The 24,147-nt window shown below is 36.1% G+C and overlaps 1 protein-coding gene across 1 annotated transcript in view; it reads left to right on the top strand.

Annotated features, from left to right (window-relative positions):
• The window catches only part of LOC111592235 (integumentary mucin C.1), an 88,504-nt gene that overhangs the window by 41,640 nt on the left and 22,717 nt on the right, over positions 1 to 24,147 (top strand). Inside the window, exon 3 of the mRNA XM_030226178.1 lies at positions 19,023 to 19,146. Within this exon, the coding sequence (XP_030082038.1) occupies positions 19,023 to 19,146 (124 nt within the window). The remainder of the gene's footprint in view (positions 1 to 19,022; positions 19,147 to 24,147) is intronic.

Here is a 24,147-nt window from a genome sequence, read left to right as displayed (position 1 = left end):
TTATACAAAATTGTGCTTATTTGTAACTTGTAATTAACTTGAAATGCATTCCATATTTACAAGCTGTGAACTCCTTCTGTCTTAATGAAATATTAAGCCCAAAGAAAATTGATTGAGACTCATTATAAGCCATATTCATTGGGCTATTTGCAATATTCTGAATTTATGCACATTCATTCCTCATCCTTGTACTCAACTTTTATGTTATAAGAGTTTAAATATTTCGACTATTTTGCAATGCAGTCAGACTTGAAAATATTTTTTGCAACGTTTCATAACTTTGCGCCTCTTTGTTTACCTCTTACTCATAATGCTTAGCCAGGCTGGAAGCAACTGAAGCATTTACTGCTTGTTCAAACAAAATGCTTGTGAGTTTTTTATTTCGAAAACGAATACATACAATCCGTGTGTGTGTGGACAAGCAAAGCTTAAACGGCTTGTACATATGGCTGGTCATAAAACGTATTTACCAGATACAGATACACTAGTCACACTCACACTGAGTGCAACTACTGCTCAATTGCAATTGCCTGTTTGCCGGGTGAATGACACGCTGAGTGTGTTCATGAGCTGTGGAACAGGTGCTGGTGCGGCGGTGCGAACGAGGACGCACTGTAACTCAAATAAGCCACACACTGTGTCAAACATTTATCAGTCGCTGCATCGATAAGGCGGCTATACAAAGTTGCCTCATGCAACAATCGAGAGAACGAGATAGAGGGAGATAGCCAAAGCCGAGCCGCAATGAAGTTGTCACGGTGACGGTGACGATGCCTGTGACTGTTCGATTTGTGTGCCGCCTCCTTCAACTTGAATACAAAACGTTTCAGTTTCACAACTTTGTTTAATGCACGGCATTAAATTCACTTTCCATTTATGAGCACAGACGCCGACGCCGCTGCCGCTGCCGCTGCCGCCTGCCGCCTGCCGTGCTTTTTATATGCTACTCTCCGAGTTCCAGTTACCCTTGGCACAAGAATCCCTGTGCGACGTTTTGATCCCTGCTCGATGCCAATTTCTAGGTAGACCGCAAAATTTATGTTGTGCCATTAAGAAATGTCTATAAAAATGTGAGCTTAATTAAAATACTACGTAACATGCGTTTAAATACCTTTGCTCCGCCTGGATTGTTTTCTTCTGTTTCGGTTTCTGTTTCTGTTTCTGTTTCGGTGGTTGTCGTTGTTGTTGCTGTCTGGTTGAGGCTATCGCGGGCGGGCAATGTGCTTTTCAATTTGACTCAAATGCCGCCAACATCGCCGTCTCAGCTGCATGCAAATTACTTGCATATAACCCATATTTATGGCCTAAGCGATAGTCCATGCTGGAATAAGGCATTGCCCATCGTCATCCTTTTTCAGCCTTTAACTTAATGAGATTTTCCCAAAAGCAAAAATCATAATTTTCACGCGCAACGAAGCACACCAAATTGCCAGCCAGGGGCGTGCCTCTTGCCACAATTCGCTCAACTTGTTTTTCTTTTCATTTTTCATATTTTTTCCTTTTTTAGTTTTTGTTTTCAGCAGTTGCTTTTAGTCCCACCCATCGATCCGTTAGTAAGCAGAACTTAACCCCAGTTGCAAGTTTTGTGTTGCCAGTTTCTGTTGCAAAATGCGTTTAACGGCTTAATAACTACACAATTTTGGCATAATCATGGCTTCTAGATGAATTTCTTAATTACCTTTTAGGGCATAATATCTAGACGCACAAGCCTCTCGTATTTGAAATATCTTTTTGCAAATTTCGAGGGATGGGGAGAGGTATCCAAAATCCAAAATAAACAAATTCTCTGTATTAATTACACAAACTTACAGAGTCAATCTGAAGCCTCAAACATTTAGGTATTCCAGTTACCTTAAAACATTAAATGAAATGATCGATAATTTATCGTAATTGAAACCCCTTTACCGCGTATTACATACACGAGTGTGCATTTCAAATTTCAAGTCTCTAAATATACTCAAATACTCAAGTGGACATATGCCCCTGGCTAGGTCAGCCCGTCAGCTCATCGCCATGATCAAGAAAATATATTGAATCTGTCATGAGTTCCGCCTTCTGCCTATAACATACATTATCCCATGATTATTATACCATGTATTAAATTATAAAAAAACTTTTTAAATATTTTATTTTACATTTCCCACTAATGTTTGAAATAAAAGATATTAAAATTATTCTCTGCCTTTTCGATCCACAATTCTTAATCTGAAAACATTTTAAGAATAAATATCGAAAAATATCTGGAATTTATTTTTGTAGATATTATTTGATTTTACCAATTGGAAATGTCTTTGAGGCATATGCATAATTTCTGCATTAGGGTCCGAAGCCTTATCTAATGAAACTGCGACGAAATAGAAGATCCATCGAAGTTCAGCCACTTCCTGAACATAACAGATAGCAGTTAGCCTTCAGCTGAGGCAGCTGCTTCTGACAGTCAGTTAAACAATCAAACAGCGTCGGCTACTTAAAGAGGATTCACAAGATCGTTTTAGGAGCTGGGTGAACAGTGTTTGTTCGCTGATATCAGCTGATTGACTGATTGACAAGAAAATCGCTCACTCTCACTTTCCACATCAACGAAGCATTTAGTTAAATGACAGCTGCGAATCGCTGCTTAGCGCCGTTCAATATTATTTATGGGTATTCTAGCATATGGATAGCATTAAAGGGGAACTTAACTGATAAACTTCTCGAATGCCTACATTTATATTTGGCAGTAAATTAGCTACAAATATATGATATCAACTGCGTACTGTAGTAACATATATTGTTACCAAAACGGCTGCGTCCTGTGGCACAGTAAAGAAGGTCGAAACTATAACATATCTTGAATATATAAGCAAGTCTATGTCCGATTAATAAGGCTCTGAGTGAATAAATTCTGATGTGATGTGGATAAGAATCGCATGATTAACTAGAAGCCACTTATACTGCGCCTATAAGAACTACATTTTTTAACTTTCGAATTAGTTTAACGTCATCTTTTATGTTACTATCCAAAAAATTTCACTTTCTCCGAAGTAACTCAGAAATAACTAAGAAGTAACTATATTTTTTAATAACTCATTCCAAAAACTTATCATATTATTATTATTATGACGTGAGCCACATTTAGAAAGCTTTATATATTTATTCAAATATTTTGGAAGAGTCGAATTAGATGAAATCTCTATCACAACATATAAGACATTGTAGTTTCTAATATATGAATTAAAACTGTTTTTGCTACTATATTTGAAAATTCAGCTTCCTCCTTCCTACTCCCCGCTACTATCGCAAACCTTACTTGACAGGATTATTTATAATGCAAATACAATCCCACAATAACATTAAAAAACGTAAGCCTTTTTCTTGTTGAGTTTTCAATTATATATATTTTAGTCTTTTAGCTCAATATTTTTGTCACAAATTTATAATAAAAATTAGAAATCATTCATTGAGAAATTATTTAGTTGCATACTTTTAGGGCAGAGAACACGGCGAGCTTACAGTGAAGCTATTTTCTGAATTACTCTGGTCATAATGCCTTGACAAAAAAAGGAAAAACTGATTGATATGCCTGTACTATAATTATATATAAAATTGCAGCAGTTCGCCAAAGACACGTCCATTTGTTAGCCTTTTATAAAAGTCTCGTTAATGCCACATCGCTCAAATTGAAGTACTATTTTTTGCTTTTGGCCACGTTTATAGTGAATATAATGGTTATTACGGTCGTTTTGTTGATCAATTTCCTCGTGAGTTATGGGACAAGCATAAGGAAATATTAATAATACGCCATGTTGTGTTTGTTTATGTAATGACTGCCGTTGCTGCTGTCCATCGAGTTGTGAATAATGTTGAACAATAAACACACAAAGCCTATACCTTTTAGCGCTTGTTAAGTATTACATTTTCGCCACATTAAACAGAGAGAGACCCCATTATTTGATGTAGGCATAAGCTTGTGGCAGAACTGAATGCATGCATATATATATTTTGGTATGGTGTATGTATCTGTATCTCATATGTATGCATCTGTATCTGTATCTTAAGCGTGAGTGTGCATCTGCATATCGATTTCAGTTCGTCGTCCTGAAGCCCCATTCTGTCGCATAAGGCAACTTAATTCGTTTCCGTTTTTTGGCAGGGTAACAACAAATATGAAACATAAAAGCCACAGGGTTGCCAGCCTTTTGACAGCTTCCTTGCTTCCTTGCTGCGGTCTTAGCTCATGTATCCTGTGTCGCGTCGATTTCTTCTCTTTTTATTTGTGTATGCCACAAGTCCCAAGTTGCGCGTCTTTCCGTTTCCGCTTTGGCGCATGGAGACATAGATTTAGACTTCTGCTGCCTTCCTGCCCGCTGGGCTTTATAAATCTGTGCTAGATTATTTGCCTTGGGTCGGATCGTGCCGCCTTGCCTACGGCTCTTCCTCATCGTCGCCAGCAGCACATTCTTTTTCCACATATATATTTATTTTTCTTTTCAGACGTTTGTTGATTTTATTGCATTTCTCGGCAGTTCAATGAACGCATTTGCCGGCGCCATTTGCACGCGGGCGGGGTTCGCAACCCAAAACCCTTGCTACGGCCCTTTTATGATGTATTTTCCTTCTTTCTTAAATTTCAAATATTTGTATCTACACGTATAAACACACACACAGACATACATATATATATATATATATATATATGAGTATATATATATATAAGATATATTTCTATATATTTCTATATATATATATATATATATATATATATATATATAAATGCTCGTACACACACCCATAACTCGCGGACACGCAAACATTTTGGCGCACATTTCCGCTAGAAAATGGCAAATGGAAATGCCAAAAGGCCAAAAAAAATATAGAGAGGAATGAGAAACATGCCACATGCAACATGAAAGAGGAAGAGATGGGCAGAACAAGGGTTGCATGGGGAGTAACAACAAATGAACAGGCATGGTATTGAAGTACAGGTTGGGTAGTGTTATAGCTAATGGCATTACGAATAGCCCCATCGAAAATTGAGTGAACGGTAAAGAATACAATGGAAGACTTCGTAAAATATATTAAGATAAATTTAAATATTTATATTATTCATTTAAAATCTGGTTAGTTTTAAGCGAATTCTAGAAAATATGGCTTTTCTACTTGATAATATATTTAAATTATTTATGGCAATGCCTCAAATATAACTGCTTTCCGTATATTTTTTATTGTAACTGTCCGTCTAATTCTGCTTGAGAAAAATTGCACTATTAATTATAACAAGTAAAATATCTTCAGCATAAGATATATAAGAGCTGACAGACTTATGAAGCAAAACTGACATCTTAACAGTATAACAGTATAACAGTATAACAGTATAACAGTATAACAGTATAACAGTATAACAGTATAACAGTATAACAGTATAACAGTATAACAGTATAACAGTATAACAGTATAACAGTATAACAGTATAACAGTATAACAGTATAACAGTATAACAGTATAACAGTATAACAGTATAACAGTATAACAGTATAACAGTATAACAGTATAACAGTATAACAGTATAACAGTATAACAGTATAACAGTATAACAGTATAACAGTATAACAGTATAACAGTATAACAGTATAACAGTATAACATTATAACAGTATAACAGTATAACAGTATAACAGTATAACAGTATAACAGTATAACAGTATAACAGTATAACAGTATAACAGTATAACAGTATAACAGTATAACAGTATAACAGTATAACAGTATAACAGTATAACAGTATAACAGTATAACAGTATAACAGTATAACAGTATAACAGTATAACAGTATAACAGTATAACAGTATAACAGTATAACAGTATAACAGTATAACAGTATAACAGTATAACAGTATAACAGTATAACAGTATAACAGTATAACAGTATAACAGTATAACAGTATAACAGTATAACAGTATAACAGTATAACAGTATAACAGTATAACAGTATAACAGTATAAACAGTATAACAGTATAAACAGTATAACAGTATACAGTATAACAGTATAACAGTATAACAGTATAACAGTATAACAGTATAACAGTATAACAGTATAACAGTATAACAGTATAACAGTATAACAGTATAACAGTATAACAGTATAACAGTATAACAGTATAACAGTATAACAGTATAACAGTATAACAGTATAACAGTATAACAGTATAACAGTAGTAACAGTATAACAGTATAACAGTATAACAGTATAACAGTATAACAGTATAACAGTATAACAGTATAACAGTATAACAGTATAACAGTATAAACAGTATAACAGTATAACAGTATAACAGTTAACAGTATAACAGTATAACAGTATAACAGTATAACAGTATAACAGTATAACAGTATAACAGTAACAGTATAACAGTATAACAGTATAACAGTAATAACAGTAATAACAGTATAACAGTATAACAGTATAACAGTATAACAGTATAACAGTATAACAGTATAACAGTATAACAGTATAACAGTATAACAGTATAACAGTATAACAGTATAACATATAACAGTATAACAGTATAACAGTATAACAGTATAACAGTATAACAGTATACAGTATAACAGTATAACAGTATAACAGTATAACAGTATAACAGTATAACAGTATAACAGTATAACAGTATAACAGTATAACAGTATAACAGTATAACAGTATAACAGTATAACAGTATAACAGTATAACAGTATAACAGTATAACAGTATAACAGTAAAACAGTATAACAGTATAACAGTATAACAGTATAACAGTAAAACAGTATGACAGTATAACAGTATAACAGTATAACAGTATAACAGTATAACAGAATAACAGAATAACAGTAACAGTATAAAAGCAGAACACTTTGAGAACAACAATATTTTATTTCCCTAAATCTTTTACCTTGCGCCACAGTGCATGGGAAGGATTTCCGTGGAGATCGTTCAATTTTTGACCATTATGTAATTACTTAAACAACGAAGTCAAAGCCCTTCGCATGTTTTGGGCTTCCGTTTTATTGATTACTTTTTACGTTGAGCTGTTTGCAACACACACATATTTGCATATTGCATGGGCCCCACAAATTTTCATTAACAAATGGATGCAGAAGCCGATGCCGATGCTGATGTCGACGTAGAAACAAGCGTTTAGATTTGCTTTAATCACTTTTATTACTTGTTAAACATGAATTGCCCGCCGGCCACACGTTCAAATGCTCACAAAAACATGCATAGAAATAACAGATGCAAATTTACATTTGTGTATCTTGTTGCGGGACTTATTTTGTTGACTTTGCGGTTTTTGGTTGGCCAAAGTTGGTGGTTAAAGGCAGGCAATAATATAGCAAAGTAAAGCTAAGCCAAAACAAGAGGAATCTGAGCACGTGGCCAGGAAACCGCAAGATCCTGTACAGAATATATCATATTTAATTTGCGGACTCATAAATCGTGTGCCATGTGTTCGGGACACGGAATTCGAAATCAATTAATGCTCATTAGCTCAATCCAGAAACTCAAGAACCGGGCCTTTCATAGCGGATGCCAATGCGAACAACGATAAGTGGAGCTGTCCACCAGGGCTGGTGGTAAATATACGACGCATAGCCAAAGTTCAATGCAGGCGTCAGTGGCGCTGGTGCCGCATCAAACGTGGCCGATAGTAGTCGGCCAAATTGTCGAAAGCCAATGGCCAAATTGTATTTTTAACTCGTTTTACAATAAATATGAAGCATACGAGATACTATATAAGTATATACATATATATATATATATATATTTATATATATATATATATTTATATATATATATATATATATATATATATAAATATATATATATATATATATAAACTTCTCAGATTTATTTACGATTTGTTTTGATTTGTTCGCACACAATCTTTATGATTTCAATTAGGCCGCCACCCAGGCCATAAATCTGCGCGCTATGTATAAATCGTTGCGAGCAGGTCTTCATTAAACTATTATAAATAAGTATTTGGCCAGTTGACGCAGTTGAGTTGATAAATATCAGCATATTTAACATCTGAACGCTGAATATCTCATTTGAGGAATACCGCAACCAACCAAAATCAAGATATAGTCAAACCTTTTTTACAAGTTTAAAGACATGTCAGAAGAATGTAGACTTGGTCCAGATATCTTACGCGAGTCTATCAAATTATTCTTTCTGTATACCATATGTAGTCCGATGTGAATAAGATTCAATACAGCTAACGACTGTGATCGAATGAGTGATAGCAGGAGCCTCGGCTCGAATTTGTTGACAAGACAGGTAAACACTAAGCTATAAAAACTGTTAAAGTACCACGTAAATGTATTTATGATACGATTTCCTTGGTTGTAGGTTTGTTTTATAGATGCAAAGAATTAACTTTAAGCTTTAGGTTTCCGTTATAAAAATGTACAATACATAAATCACATTTTTATTGATACGATTATTACCAAGACTTTGTAATCGAACAACTGAATTCCTTATGGAAATTCAAAGTTCATATACAAATTTGACAATAAAACTAAGTGGCAATGCTAAGAAGTACTCACTGTCCAATCCGTTAGAACTCTAAGAATTTGGTTTGATTGTTTGACAAGTAGATTAAGTAAGCCAAATGAATCGAGAGCAGAAACAATGTTGACAACTTGTTTAGATCAATGCCCTAAAGCTCAGAAAGAGAGACAATATCAAAGCACTTTAATTTAGAATAACTAGAAAAGCTGCCAACTTGTCACTAAATCAGCACTAAAAAGATTATTTAAGAATCTCTTATGTGCGAATACCGAAAAAGTGTTGGCATGTGTTGAAGTTCGACTGATATCTGAATTATTTATACATTGACAATAAGCCCACAAAGTATTATAGCTATTATAACAGCATAACAAAATTCCTAATAATTGTATACCTAATTGATATGAATTTAAGTTTGTCAAATATGAAAGCTCTATCGGATTTATAGTCACATTTTGTTGATATAATGTTCTAAGGAGTATTTCGATTTAGATAACAGTTTATTCAGATAAATCAGATCACTTTTTTTTTGGTTTTGTTATTTATATTGTTATATTTGGTATTTATTAAATAATTATTCGGTTCATTAATTATGGATTATCTTCATTTTGGACAAGTCCATTTTAAATCAAAATAGATATCGCAATGTGCTACCGCACTACAGAAGCCAAAATCCAACTTGACTTTGCTATTTCACAATGACGATAATCGTTTTTTTTCAGCTCTTTTGGTTGGCCATGAAACCAGAAGGTCCAAGATCCAAGCAATTCGTCACAAGTTTTTGCTAAATCTAAAATGCTTGTAGCCATATAAAGTAATCAGTCATATATATTGATCAGCGCCACGAGACGCCACGCTTTCAGTTCCGGAGATTATCGAAACGAAATTCCATTGCGAAAGCCAATCGCTGTCAGCCGTTGGGCACGAAGTTCAAGTGGCCAAAAGGCGGAGTTGCCAACTCACTGCCAACAGAGATCAAATAGAGACAGAGTAGCTAGCAATGGCAAGCCGACCTCTAAATGCCCTTCGTTAACATTAAAGCTTTACTTTCATGGAAAAAGTTTTTGTAGTGAAGTCTTTTATAGCTAAAATTTTAATATTGAATTGTCGAACTAGGGAGGCTTGCCTTAATTTAACTAGCTTACATAGCCTTCCAGCCATGTTTACTCAAGTTTACTCAATGTAAGAGTATTGAAAGCCAAATCGCAAATTAAATTGTTAACTTTATTAAACGACGGAGCAAGTTTCGAGTCAAAAGGCCAAAACTGCCTAAAAAAACCGCTAACAATTTTCGTGGGTTTGGCCATACAAAACGGCAGCCGCAGCGGTTGTTGCTTTTGTTGTTGTTGTAATTGTAAGCTGCATGAATGAGAGAGAGAGGGAGAGACAGATAGCGAGAGTGAGAGAGAAAGAGAGAGCAATTAGTCAGGCAATAAGCTGCGCTTTTAAATGCCGCTTTATCATTATTTTTGTTGCTTTTTCCTTTTTTTTATTTTGGCCAAACCATTAAATGAAAATGAACAAACGGTAAACTGGCCACCCACATTACCCATTAGTTTGATGATTGCACTGCCGAGCAATACATCTCAGTTATTGCTTTGCCAACAAATTAATCAAATTGTTATATATAGTAAATTTTAAATAATATTTTTAACTAACCCTTTCACTGCACAACATTTGCTTAGCTTTCACTCAACCAAAATTGAGCTCTGGCATAGCGAAATATAAAGAAACTTGATGTTATCTCAGAGAGATTTCTTATATAGCCGCGATGCAGCTAAGTGTACCAAAAGCTGTTGGAATAGAAACAGGGCACATCTACAGATACTTACCGTCTTCTTATTGTCTTTGGGAAGTAGCTGACTTGTAGAATAAAAGCACAGACAACTAATATAGTTGATTGAATAAGTTATTGTAAGTTAAGTCAGTTCGTGAAAGACTGTAAAAAGGGCAGCGTTGACATTTAGTGTATATTGCTTTAGTAGTTAGAGATAGCTGTGAGTGGAATTTGCTGAAGAAGTGCAGCGTTGTCAACTGCTGTATCTTGCCTTGATACTGAATGTTTATGAGGAAACAGGGCTGCGGTAGGTCAGCATTGCCAACTACTTCAAGTTGAAGATGTGTATGAATGTATATATATTTATATATATATATATATATATATATATGATATATATGATGCTTTAAGAAAGCATTGCCTATCTGGCCACTGTGTCATACAGACCACTTCAGAGTGGAATGTCTGTTAAGCACATCATTTTATTTGAATTTATATTCAGTCAATAAACATATATAATAAATAAGTGACGAAATATATTAGAAGAATTGAATAGCACCAAAGTATTTGCAATATTTTGAGACGAACTTTTCGGAGCAATGCAGACTTTTTTAAGCCCTTTGTAGCCGCACTTGTCTGTGTGGGCCACTAGTCAGGGAGCTCTTGGGCTTAATATTCCTGGAATAAAAAAGCGGACGACCCTTCAGTTAAGTTTGTTTATACGACTGCCTGCACTCGAGAATGTTTGTCCAGTCATCGTGTTGTAGAGTATGCGAGTAGACTGCGTTATTAGCACTCGTGAATGAAGAAAAGGCAAAAATTAAAACTAAAATTACATTTTTATGAACATTTTCTAGCTCTTAACAATAAACTTGACATAGTCTGAGCATTTCTTGATAAGACTGACGAATTTACTACACTACAGTTAGAAGGAAAAAGGGCCACTGGCGACAACTAGGCAAGTAGTTGAGCTTTAGACCAACTATCAGTGATAAAACGTGATTTTAAACAATTTTCTAGCTACCTAGTCACGAGTTTCACTGGGTTTTCTTTTTTATGAAATCCCCCACAAGAATGTGTTCAGCACATTGAAGAGGGCGTGTTTCGATCCGCATAACAATCACATGATTAATATTGTTTTGGGAACTCATGGCATTGCGTCGATGGCACATGGCATCACTTGAAAGGGAGCCTCAATTCTATTCTCTATCACAAAAACAGAAATAAGCACTCGACATTCACTTGGCAACGTTGGAATGCAAAATCAAAAAGGCTTTGTACAGAAAGTTCTCAATATAATTTCAGTTCAGTTATATTTGCAACAATCTAATCTTCTGGCTGTCGTAACTCACATTCTTGTGACGACACAGTGTCAACGATAAGAGAGTATGTGGTGTAGGGAGGGCACCGCGATTTTGCAAGTAATTGAGCCAAATTAGTCACCTGGCAACAGTTCTTAGTGAGCCTACTAAGATATTATCTATGAACCCCCACAAGGGAAGGCTACAGAATTAAATAGCCTTTGCCATGAGTCAGCTCTGTGATGGATTAACCAAATCAGTTATGGCCGTACTTTGACATAGATACAGTGAAAATAATGGCAGTGATTGGGAAATTAATTAGAATTCCATGCACTATCAAGATTGTGTATTACTCATGCCTAGGCGCCATGTAGCTTGACTTTCTGACTCGATTCGGTCAGTAACAAAATCTGATAAAAATAAAGCTTTGATATTCGCGGGGGTGCACAAAGACCAAGAAAAAAAGCCAAGTATTCAGTGTAAAGTGATTGATTACTTGATTTCGCGATAAGGCATTTACATTTGCCTATCGATTGGCGTATTTGTGATCGATAACAGTTCCAAAAATCTAAGCAACCAGTATCGCAATCATACAATCAAATCAATCATCAGCTCTAGCCTTCGAATATATATTTTTTATAACTTCAGACTTGTAAGCTTTTACTTTTTTGTAATATATTCTATATTGAAAATTGGATTTCTTTATTATAGCTTGATCCCATTGAAAATGGGAAATCAGGGTATAATGGTTTTGTGCAAATGTTTGTAACAGGCAGAAGGAGGCGTGGCATCAGCATCTATAAGAGCTAGAGACTTGACCATTTTTTGTAGATCCGTGTATAGCACACGCATATCGAGTTTGTTTCAAATATTCGATAAGTATTCTCATTTAATTGTTATCGAATAAAAGCATGATTGAAATACAGTTATTAAATTATATCTCGGACGTCTTAAGAGCAAATTTTGTATTTAGTTTTATGTATATTTTATGCAATTTTTATTTTTGTTGGATTTTGGAAACCGGCTCCAAATTTCCCCAAATTCATAAAATTTTAATTCTGTATGAAATAGGTCCATTATGTGACGGCGTCGCAACCAAGCCAATAGGATATGTAGATCATATGCTGAAAATTTCATTTAAGTCCATTAAGTAGAACAGAAGTTATTAATCAAAACGTTTTGCCAATTTGAAAAGCACATGTCAGCAGCGCCACGCGCACGCATTTTTCCTATGCGTTTGCACACATACATTCAAATGCGTGTATTCTTTTCTATTCGAAGAATCGAAATTGCGATTGAACACTGCTTGAATTATCAGTTGCTACTCAACTTCAAATTTGCAACTCTACTTGCAAGAGGTGCAATGGCTGCGTTGTTAGAGGCGACGCTCGTATGCAGGTAGTCCCAGGGTTCAAAACCGGTGGAGATGGAATACTTTTATTGTTTTATTTTTTTTAATTATGAAGCATGTTGCACGTTGCGCAAACAATCCGTGTTCGAATCCTGGTTTCGTAATGTGGTTTTTTATTTATTTTTGTTTTGAATACTCGATACAAACTACGGAAAATATTAATAAACGCAAATAAGACTGGGATCAGGGTATCTCCTAGTCGGGCACCCCGTCTAAAGCTTTCTTACTTGTTTTAATTTTGACTTATTATATTTTTTTTTAATAACTACTTGCTATTCGAATAGATCTGCAGATATTGACAGACAATGCTTGAAGTCATACAAAGGAGTCTCTATATAGACATATATGCATGAATGTAAGAACATATAGAACATAAATTTGTTACTTTAGACAAGCTCTTAGGATTAACTAAAAAATATAAAAAAAAAACAAAATATTTATGGAATAGCTCACATCAATTCCTATTACTTTTTTTGTTGAGCAAGGTCATGGCTTGAATAGTCTTATTTCATGCAGTCTTTGTATACCTTAACGGTAAATGATACTTTGATATATATGTCTAGCTAAAGATTTGTTAATATAGTCTATAAAATATATTTTATCCACTGCTAATACGCTTAATTGCGGCCTCCCTGCAGTGAATCCAATATCGAGTGTCTGCCAATCAGCCCGCAAGAGGAAAGCAGGCAGGGCAGGCAAGGCAGGACAGGGAATATAACTAATCATTGAAATAAGAAGCAACAACCAAGAAGCAAGTAGCTGTTGTCACATCGGCGTTTGTCATCAGCGTCAGGCGTCAAGCAGCAGTTGCTCTGACAATAGACCATTATCGAGGATTACAAGGACGAGGCGAATGGGGCGAGTGGCAGCAGAGGGGCAGGCTTTGGCTTACAATACAAGCTCTAGGGAGGGTCTGTAGCAGAAATCGCCTTTGAGCGCTGAACAATGAAGATGGACGCCTGTCCATGTCGATGAATTTTGCACAAGGATTCGCCGTTGTTCGCAGTAGCCGGAATCTTTAGCGAGCTGCTCAGCCACTGTCAATCAGCGCTCAATCAAATGTATTCGGCAACTTCCTGAGTCGTGAGTGTTGCCACCCACACAGGACACAAGAGACAAAACACATTAAGCAAACATAGCGGAAGTTCCTGCATGCGGGTCCTCCTTTGTTCTGACCCTAATCGCTTTAAACTGTTACACACACACACATACACACCCATAGTTAGGGGTTGCTCCCTGTTTTTATTGCGTGGGCGTTTCGCCAGTTTTATGTACCATCCGGAACTATTGCAATTTTCATTAATGAGAAACGCGTGTCCATCGGACAGTTTATTGTGTTTCCATTTGGAATGTGGCACGAAATCCGTTAATGGATTTTAGTGGCAGGCACAAATAGATTAAGGACTATAATGCTCGAACTTCGAAATATCTCTGCTGCTCCATGCTTATAAAATAGAGCATTCTAGAATTATTGCCAAACTATTTTAGATGATTTTCCTGTTTTGTGAAGTGTAAAATTTAAAACTATTAAGATAATTTCATACAGACCTTTCTTATAGACCTGTCTTTCTTCACTTTAAAAATGCTTGATGGTCTCAAATCTACATAAATATATTAACGCACAAATTATAATCAATTTTCAGGTGAGGCTTAATAGATGTGCTCAAAAATGTGCAGTCAAATCAAACAAAACAGACTGTTGTTTCCTGTTGAATTTGTATTGACATAAAATAACATTTCGAGCTTCGTAGCGCAATTTCACTTCTCCTTTGCATTACATTAACATTTAGCTTAACAGCGCATGAGCATATTCAATCAAACCACAACAACAGCAGCAAATACTGCTTCATTTAACAGGTCATACAACATGTTCGATACTATCCAATCTGTTAACTTAACATATGCTGTTGCTGTTGCTGTAAAGTATTGCTGTTAGCTCATTTTCTCGCATGCTACAACCAAATGTTAAATTTTATTCTATGCTCTGCCGCATTGGGTATTTTAGTTAGGTGTTGCGACTTGTAACATTTTGATAACATTTTATGTGGGATTAGATAAGATTTGAATTGAATTAAACCTTAACCAAATAAATCAATAAAGCATTAAACATGCAATCTATCATTGTTTGTAATTTTTCCTATGTGATAAGAATAGGTTAGGTTAGGTATTTAATAGTGGTTTTTTATTTCAATCAAATATTTGCTTATTGTGTATCTTGTTTCTATTATTTATACAAGAATAATTCTGTGACAGTCTAGAAAATACGAGTTCAAATATAAATGCATGACAAATTATTAATATTACTAATAATAATAATATTACAATGAACACAAATAGTAAAATATATAAAAATATTAAAATAATAAAAGTAAAATTCAAAATAATACATATTAAATTAGTATATGTGTATAGCTTCACTTCAAATCCAGCTCTCATTGGCTATGCGGCGTGCAACATGCAACATGTCTGTTATGCAGCTGGCTGCCACCAATTCTGTCGGTGCTGCTGGCTCTGCTGCTATGTTGGCCGTATCCGTATCCAACAACAACAACAGCAACAAGAAAATGTCGCACGTTTCGTTTCGGTTAGTCTCGATAATTCAATCGCCCTGCAAAGACGTTCAACGTCGCTGCCAACTCAACTGCGGACCTCTCTCTCGCACGCGCTCACGCTCTGTCTCTCTCGCGTTCTCTCTCTCTCACTCTTTATCATTCTCCGTCACAGTCGCTAGTGTCTGTTCGTATTTCGTATTCGAATTCGCAAATTTACCGTTACGCGCGCAACACTTGCGAATTGGGTGGCAACGCCAACAGCTATAAATAGTTCATCAATGTAAAAACAAAACAAAACAAAATAAAAGAAAAACAAATTAATACGTGACAGCCGCTGCGAATTGTTTGCCAAAGCGGAAACGGAAGCGCCTCTCGCGCCCACCCACCCGCGCCCAATGTCAGTGCCAGTGAGAGCTGTGTATGAATGTGTGTGCATTGTTCCGCCTCAAATTGTTATTACTTTTGTTTATTAACAACACCCAACAATTGGCAAAATAGAAACAAGCGATCGAACGCGTTCAATTTGAAATTCCTGGCAACAAAAATTGGATTTATCAATTAATGACGCCCACTTTGCCGTGCCCCCAGCTTCAAGTACAACCTCAATGTCAGCGTTATCTAACGGCGCTGGCTGATTGTTAAAAGTTGACGCGGAGAATAAGGCGAGCAGGACGAAATATTAGTTTGCTGCTCAGCTGGCAGTAAATGGGTTAAAATTATGTACATTAATCGCCGAATGAATGTCGAATCAGTTAAAAAGACTGCTCTTTTTTATTGTAAGTATATATGACCAGCAGACTTAGGGAATACCTATAAAGGCATTTCTAAAATAGTTTTTAATAAATATGCTTATTTTAAATTGAACGGAAACTGAATTTCAAATATCAAATATAAATTTATTAATTAATATACCTTTAAAAAATTAGTCTGAGCCAAAAATATTATTTAAGTAAAATAAAAAATAAAATAATAAAATAAAATAACTAAATACAAACATCAATCAAGCTCAATTCAAAGTTTGAAATTTGATTTAAAGAAATAAATTGAATTATAGAGTTTCTGTCAAATCGTCGTAAATTTAATTAAATCAGTATTTTATTTGATTACTTTGAAGTATTTATTATTTTCTATTAAGAGTTTTTCTTGTAAGCGCAGTTTATTTCTGCACAAATTTCTGTATATTCCACACCCAAGTGCTGCTCAGTTTCTTTGACTTTTTGGTCTAAAATCTGAAAAATGTTGCATGAAAATCGACATTCGATACAGTCGGCAATGCCAAAGCAAAAAGGCAGCGTTGAACTATTTCTTGTAAAGTTAGTCTCCAAGAAAGACATTCCAATGAAAATCCATTTGCTCAGACTCTGTACCTATCATCGATGTTGTTCAACTAACTCTTAATTAGGTTAAACAGCTAAATTAAATCATCATCATATCATCATCCCATTTGTAGTGGCTACCATTCTTTGACTGAAGGGTAACACATTAAATTTTTATATAATGGATAAAATCTCTTCTTTTAAAGGGTATTCACCTAATTTGCTATTGGTAGCACTTCAAGCAAATAACTTAAGCAACAGCAAGCTCAAACTCTTGCTTTACCAGCAAACACATAACAACACATACACACACACACAGAGAGACACACACCCATTCAAGTCTTGTGGCATACCTTATCTTCATTCATAATTTCATCAACCTAGTAAGGAAAAAAAGAAGAGGCAGAGTAAGGGGAAAAATATTATAGCTCAGTCAAAACTTTGCGACGTTTCTTCTTGACTGTTTTGTTGTTGTATTTTTTTGTGCACGTCGCACATTCGATTTATTTATTAGAACTCTGTCGATAATTACAAAATAATGCGTTTTACCAACCAGCCGCCTCTGCCCACACCCTCCCCGACCACTCGGCCCATCTCGTATCTTGAACCACGTTGAAGTAGCGTTAACTATGCTTGGGAACAAACTATAAAGTGAAGTATGAAACGAGGTTATACGAAGCATAAATTTTCTGGCGATATGATGCCTCTCCCCCAACGCCACCTCCATTCTCCCTCACCTCCCCAAACCAAACCAAACCATTACAAAGTGTGTGATAAGATTTCGATAGGTTTCGTTTTCAGTTTCAGTTATATTTCTTGTTGTCTTTGGGCTAGTGGAGCCCGAAGAAACCAGAAGCGAGAGGCAAATAGTTTTCGATTATTTGTAACTTGGCTAATTTGTGGAAGCTACTTGTGAATGAGGCTGTAAGCGAAGCCATTTCCAAACTCGAGAGGCCTTCACTGAAGTCAAGTACTCTCTGGAGTGGTTAACATGTGCTTGGAAGGCTCCAAGTTGCGTTCGTTTTGGGTGGTCTCCACTGTTTGGAGGGTTTTCTTGTGGCGCTAAACAATTAATTCAACTGAATGGTGCAAAAATGCTTGAAGGGATAGGGAGTTCCAGTTGATAATGCTATCGATTTGGGAATCGAATTCATAAATTAACTTATAATTTATTTATAATTAAACTAAACTAATTGGAAAGCTTGCTTTTAAACAAACTAGAGAAGCCGAAAAGCCGAGAAAGGCAGGTATTATTGCTGAAAATAATGACAATATCCATTTAAAGTCTGGTGGGCGCTTGGTGGAAGAAGGTGTTCATAAATTTATAAAAAAAGATTTTATCGATTTAAGAAACGCCAAGAAAAGCAGTAGAATCAGGAATTACTTTATTTTCTATACGAAAAGAAACTCAAATTGTGCACAGTTTAAAAATGCTTTACGATAATTGTGAAAAGCTACACAAAAATCAAAGCTAGTTACTTAGCCTTTATCCATTCTAATTCCATCTGTTATGTAGACATGCTGCGATTCAAATAATAAATAAATAAAGCTGGCTATCAATATATTTTCGTAACACTTTACAAGTGGTTATAGATGAACCATAAAACATGTCTGCGGCTGACAGTTGAGGAGGCTTAACATAATATAAACCGATCCAGTTTTCCCGTCTAATTTACAACCTGACCTGGCACAATAATCAAAGCAATAGGCGCCGCCACGCTGTGTGTAACACAAAGAAAAAACAATAAATTCATCAAATCAAAAACGCGATTATGAATGAATGTTATAAAATAGCAAAAGAGACAACAAATCAAACATGATAAATGGCCAAGCAGGCGACTACTGAGCTACGCCCCAGAGAGGGAGGGCACCGAAGAGGAAGTCATAAAAAAGGCATAGCTGTGTGTGGGAGTGTGATTGAGTGTGTGCGTGTGTGTGTGTGTGTGAGTCGCATTTTGACAAGGTGTAAACACTGGTATGCAATTTAGGTTGTTGTATCTGTTTTAGATACAATTATTGATTGGCTGTTAAAGATACGCAAGATATGTGCGATAAGAACGCCTCTGATAAAGCAAACACTTTCTAATGCCATCTCTCTCTCTCTCTCTTACTCTTTCTCGCCCTCTGCCTCATTCAGGTGGTGATTTCAGGTGCATTATGTACAGTAGAAGATTACGTAATAATGTCACAGTGTGCACACAACAAAGCCATACACCTAGCTGCGGAAGGAACAGTCTCAGTGACAGACATTTCACAGATTCGTAAGTACAAAATCAATTACAATTTACAACTTCCCATCCAGTTAAACGGGCTCTAATCCCACATATACAAACATAAAATACAGCTAAAAAAACATCTTAAGTATCTCTCTCCCTCGCTCCCTCTCTCGATTGAAGCTACTTTGTTTATTGACACGTCTTGCCGGAAATGCCATCACATTTTGTATTTAACATTTTCTTTGGCAGCCTTTCACTAACAATAACATTCGACAACGACATTCAGCAACAATGTTAAGTACTTGTTATCATTGTTGTTGCTTTCATTTCCATGACAATGGAGCATCTCATCTCAGCCCATCTCAACTCAAGTCATTCCTGAACCCAAGAAGTAACTTCACTTGACCAAAAAGCTGTCATAACTTTTACAAATCAAGTTAACATAATTTTCAATATTTTCTCAATTATTTGTTAAACTATGAACGTTTTCAAACTGTCAATCAACTATCTTACATCCATCTGTCAAGTCTTCAAGATAAACGTGAAATACCTTGTTGTTCCGTTTAACAAGTGCAGCTTTGTTATGGAATGACGCGTTATGCATACCTATTAGTGAAACTAATATTTGAATAATTTTTAATTAGAACACAAGTTGGAACTGACTGATTGACTGACTGATTGAATGATTAGTTGACTGATTCATTGATTGTTGCTCTGATTGATTGACTGCACAAGTTCCTGAGTTCCAATTGATGGACCATCAAACTCATTGACTTATTGCTTGATTGCTGGATGATTAATTAACTGAGCAGTTGATTGAAGAATTGATTGACCGAATTGGTCTTCCGATTAACTATTAACTTACTGATTGAGAAAACAATAAACTGACTAATTAGACCGAAACCCGTTTCGCCCATTTATCCGTATTGCTATTCTTAAGTTTTCGATCTTGAAATAAAAATGTATTTATATAAAATAATTTTCACAGTTATTTAATAACACATTGAGCGCAGATAAAACAGAAAAAAAACTTTTCTAAATTTACAACGATACATCAGCTCATCAAGTTTTAGACTTAAAAAGTACGATTTAAGTAGCAAATTTAATTGGAGTTGCCAAACATCCAAGGCCCATGTTGCGCGTTGCAAGTCGCCAAATCTCAAGCCCAATTTAAGAGCTTTGTAGACCATGCAGCTCTTTTGGTGATTTGGAGCATAAATTGGCTACTTTATGACTGAGCTGGAGTTGAGTTAAAAAATAAAATGAAACGCGCTAACTTTCACTGCGCAGGTCAATTCGAGCAGCCCGGCCGTGGCTAATTGCAGCCCGACTGCCTGAATGCCTGAATGCCTAAATGCCTAAATGCCTAAATGCCCGCCTGGCTGATTGCCCGCTTGCCCGCAGCTGTTCGAAAAACTGAGATAGCGGTTCGAAGGGTCGCAGCACGAGCTATGCCAGCAGGACCCTAACTATACTCTAAAGTATCGTCCATTGTTCTGTCCCCGTCGTGTTTTTGCACATTTTCGAGCAGCAACAAATGCCACACAACAGGTGCCAAATGCGCGTGAACATTTTCAGCTGGTATTTACAAAAAATATAGATATTTATATATGTACACGGAAAAGTTGTAGTATAAAGGGCCACAGCATTTATGGCTAATGTGCGAAAAATGTCTTTGTCAATTCACACGCCCACTGCGGCTGAGCTCGGACTATTTCCATTATTTGCATGAGCTGCGGTATTTTAGGCGGAAGCTCAGGTAGTCAACTAGTCTACTACTGCTGCCATCGCATTTTCATGAATAACAATTTATGTATATGGGCATCTATATCTCTCGGTTTGGGTTTATGATTTGCCATACAACACTAAGCTGCTGCCAGCTGGGTTAAGCCCGATGTGCACTTGTGCAAACATTATTTGCGGGTTTTCCCACCTGAAGAAAAATAAACTGCTCAAGGTTTATCATTTTTATCTGTGTTGAACCGGAATTACTTAAAGTAACCAATAATAATAATGCCAATGTGTGACCTGTCCATGTCTCATAAGATTGACTTAAATATAGCTATTGGGCATGAAAATTATGCGAATTTCTTAACTTTGACAGGGTTTTTCCTGGACAAGCTCAAATTCATAGGATTGATTGATCAAATTACTTTTAAACGAGGGAAGTCTGAAAATAGAACAATAAATAAATGTAGGCATATGAAATATTTGTATATTTGATAGTATATAGCAACTTTACCTTTCTCTAAAATCAGTATTCGCACCCGCATCTGCTGTTGAGCCGCCCCTGTGCTGTGGCTGGGGCGCTTTTAAGCAGCTCGTGCCTAATAAATCTTGACATTTCAATCAATGACCCTCCACACCCCGACACTTACGTCCAACCTCCCTATTTGCCCTGTTCACGGTATAATCCCGTAGCGGACCGCAACTGAAGCGCTTTTCCTCAGGAAAAATCCGGCAGCTCGGCAATAAATCACATGATTTAATTTGTGGACTAAAGGCAAAAAATGTTGAGGTCGCTTTACCGCGATCATGAGTCGAAAGGGTAGCAATAGCAAAACTAGGGCTACTTGCCCCTTGGCTATAAAAACATTTTATGGCTCATCATGTGCGCTCATAAATTTCAGAACGCCATCACTTCTATCTACCCCCAGCTGCCAGAAGAGCAGCAACGTTTTGGTCTGGTGTCCAGGGCGTTGCCCAATCAACACCTTCGCCCCGCCGAGTAGCTGGTGTAATAAGTTCTTGTCTGTTAATTTCTTAATCAAATAATAGACAAGGGTTTGGTCCAAGTCCCCAATGATCATTGTTTTATATGCTCAACAATTCTTTAATGGAGGTCTGCGAGTCTTCTTTGCTATCGAATCTCTGTTTGCCTTGTAGTTCATAAAAGCTGTTTAGCATTGTTGGGCAGCGTTGAAGGCTGTCCAGCCCCTGTGATCAATCACAGGCGGAAACATTCAACTAGAAACAATAACAGCAAAAATTCCATAGAGCTATCAAAAGCGAAGTCTGCTAAACAAATACGTGATGTCTCTCTAAAATCTATATTTGTTTTGCTATTTTTGTAGCTCTCACAGCTTTATATAGAATCTCTAAAAAAATTTAAGTCGCAATACTTAACTGGGTAATACTCGCATAATAAAAGTGTTGAACAAGTCTTTAGCTAAATCTCCATGACTTCCCCATAAATAATATATTTGCAATTTAACAGCCCTATAAAATTATATTCATTCGGAAAGAGACGACCTTTCATTGTCTAAATTATATTTAAAAACTATTACACTTACTTAGTAATTCTATATAATACGTTCTAGAATACCTAAGATACATTTTAACCTACTAGTGTAGAAAATTCCACCTTGAGCTCAGTCACAAAATTTAAATTATTTAAAATTAAATTTAAATTAATTATTTTCACTATTTGACATTTGAAATTCAGAATATAGCTATTGCCCTATACGAGTATGATAAAATCGGATTCTGTGATAAATAAAAAGGTATTAAAAGTGCTGATTATAATTTATTTATAGTTCAAAAGATGATTGAACTTCTCATTTTATATTGCTCGATTCAAAATATTTATTATTTAATATTAAACATAGATGTAAAGTGTTTCAGAATCTGTGAGAATTAATCATGTAAGCTTTATAAGCTATGCAGCAGATCGATTCAGAACGAGAAGCACAGCCAGAACATCTTGAATGAATGACTTTGGCTGTTGGCCGTTTGGCTGATAGGTGATAATAATGTGGGAAATATTTAGCACCATCATTACAAACATCATTAAAATTTAAATAGATGTGTTTAACATGAAAATAACCAGAAAAGACGAATTTTTTTTTTTTTTTTTGGTACAGTGAAAAAAGGAAATCATGCCGTGAAAATTCCAAGAAATAGCACATGCCGAGCACAGGTAGGGTTAGGGCTAGGGTTTAGCTGAAGACTTAGGTGTAGGGGTAGTCATTGAACCTGCCCAAGCAGATTCATCAATTAACGCCCCGACTTCGACTTGGAGTTGGACTTGCAGTTGGAGTTGGTATTGGTGTTGGAGTTGGAGTGGTTCACCGTGGTGTCGAGAGGCGGTCACTTCATTAAACGCTGTCCAAGTTGTGGACAAATAAATGCATTTCCGTTGCGCACAAACACATTTCCAAGAGCCGCCGACAACAGCCACAGCAACAGCAACAGCAACAACAACAACAACGAAAAGAATCTCAGATGCATTTTTACCTACCGCCTAGAAACTCAAAAAACCCGAACAGTTAAAAGAGAGAAGAAGAAGTAGAAAACATGGTCAACAACAAAGCCGAACAAGTGTACCGCTTGCCGATCGTCAGTCGTACAACAACAACAACAACAGAAATGAAGTCAGAGGCAGGTTCGACAGTTTTTTTTTGTTTTTTTGGTCAATTGCTTCACTCGATCTTTCTGAACCTGGCCCTCGAAAACCTTGGACCCGCCATTGATTTCCACTTAACGCTTCAAAACTCAAGTGGCCATCAAGTTTACAGTTTAAGTAAGCGTCAGGGACAAGGCGGGAGCAGGAGGGAGCAGCGATTCGAATGCGCTTTCCTCTTTCGTTTCTCTATTTCAATATTATTGTTTCCCACAGTGAAAAGAAAATATTTAAGCGCCAATTTCATGTAGTTTTCCTCCATTCTCAAAAAAATACCATACAATAAAGAGAATAACCCATTCCCCTTACCGTGTGCAGTTGGTCTACTGCCGTCCCTCAAGTGTCGCCCTCTCTTTCGCTCTATCTCCCTCTCTCTCTCTCTCTCTACTTGAATTTGAATAACAATGGCTCTGAACTTCGGCTTGGCTTCAAAGCGCCCTTCGATCTTTACTTTTCCTATTCGGTTTTCCAATTGGTAATGAGCGATCGCATTTTTGATCTGGCAGGAGCTGCCTTGTCAGCAATTACGCACTTAACTCCGATAGTAACTGACAAAGGAGTTAAACTCTCAGCTAGTCAATGCATTGAAATCAAAAGTTCTAAGAATTATTATTTTCCATGTGTGTTTCCTTTTTGGTCGTGAG

Source organism: Drosophila hydei, unplaced genomic scaffold, assembly GCF_003285905.1.
Source record: "Drosophila hydei strain 15085-1641.00,03,60 unplaced genomic scaffold, DhydRS2 tig00000060-arrow-pilon, whole genome shotgun sequence".
Lineage (NCBI taxonomy): Eukaryota > Metazoa > Arthropoda > Insecta > Diptera > Drosophilidae > Drosophila > Drosophila hydei.
The sequence above is the reverse complement of the archived record's forward strand: the minus strand, read 5'-3'. Positions and strand labels throughout refer to the sequence as shown.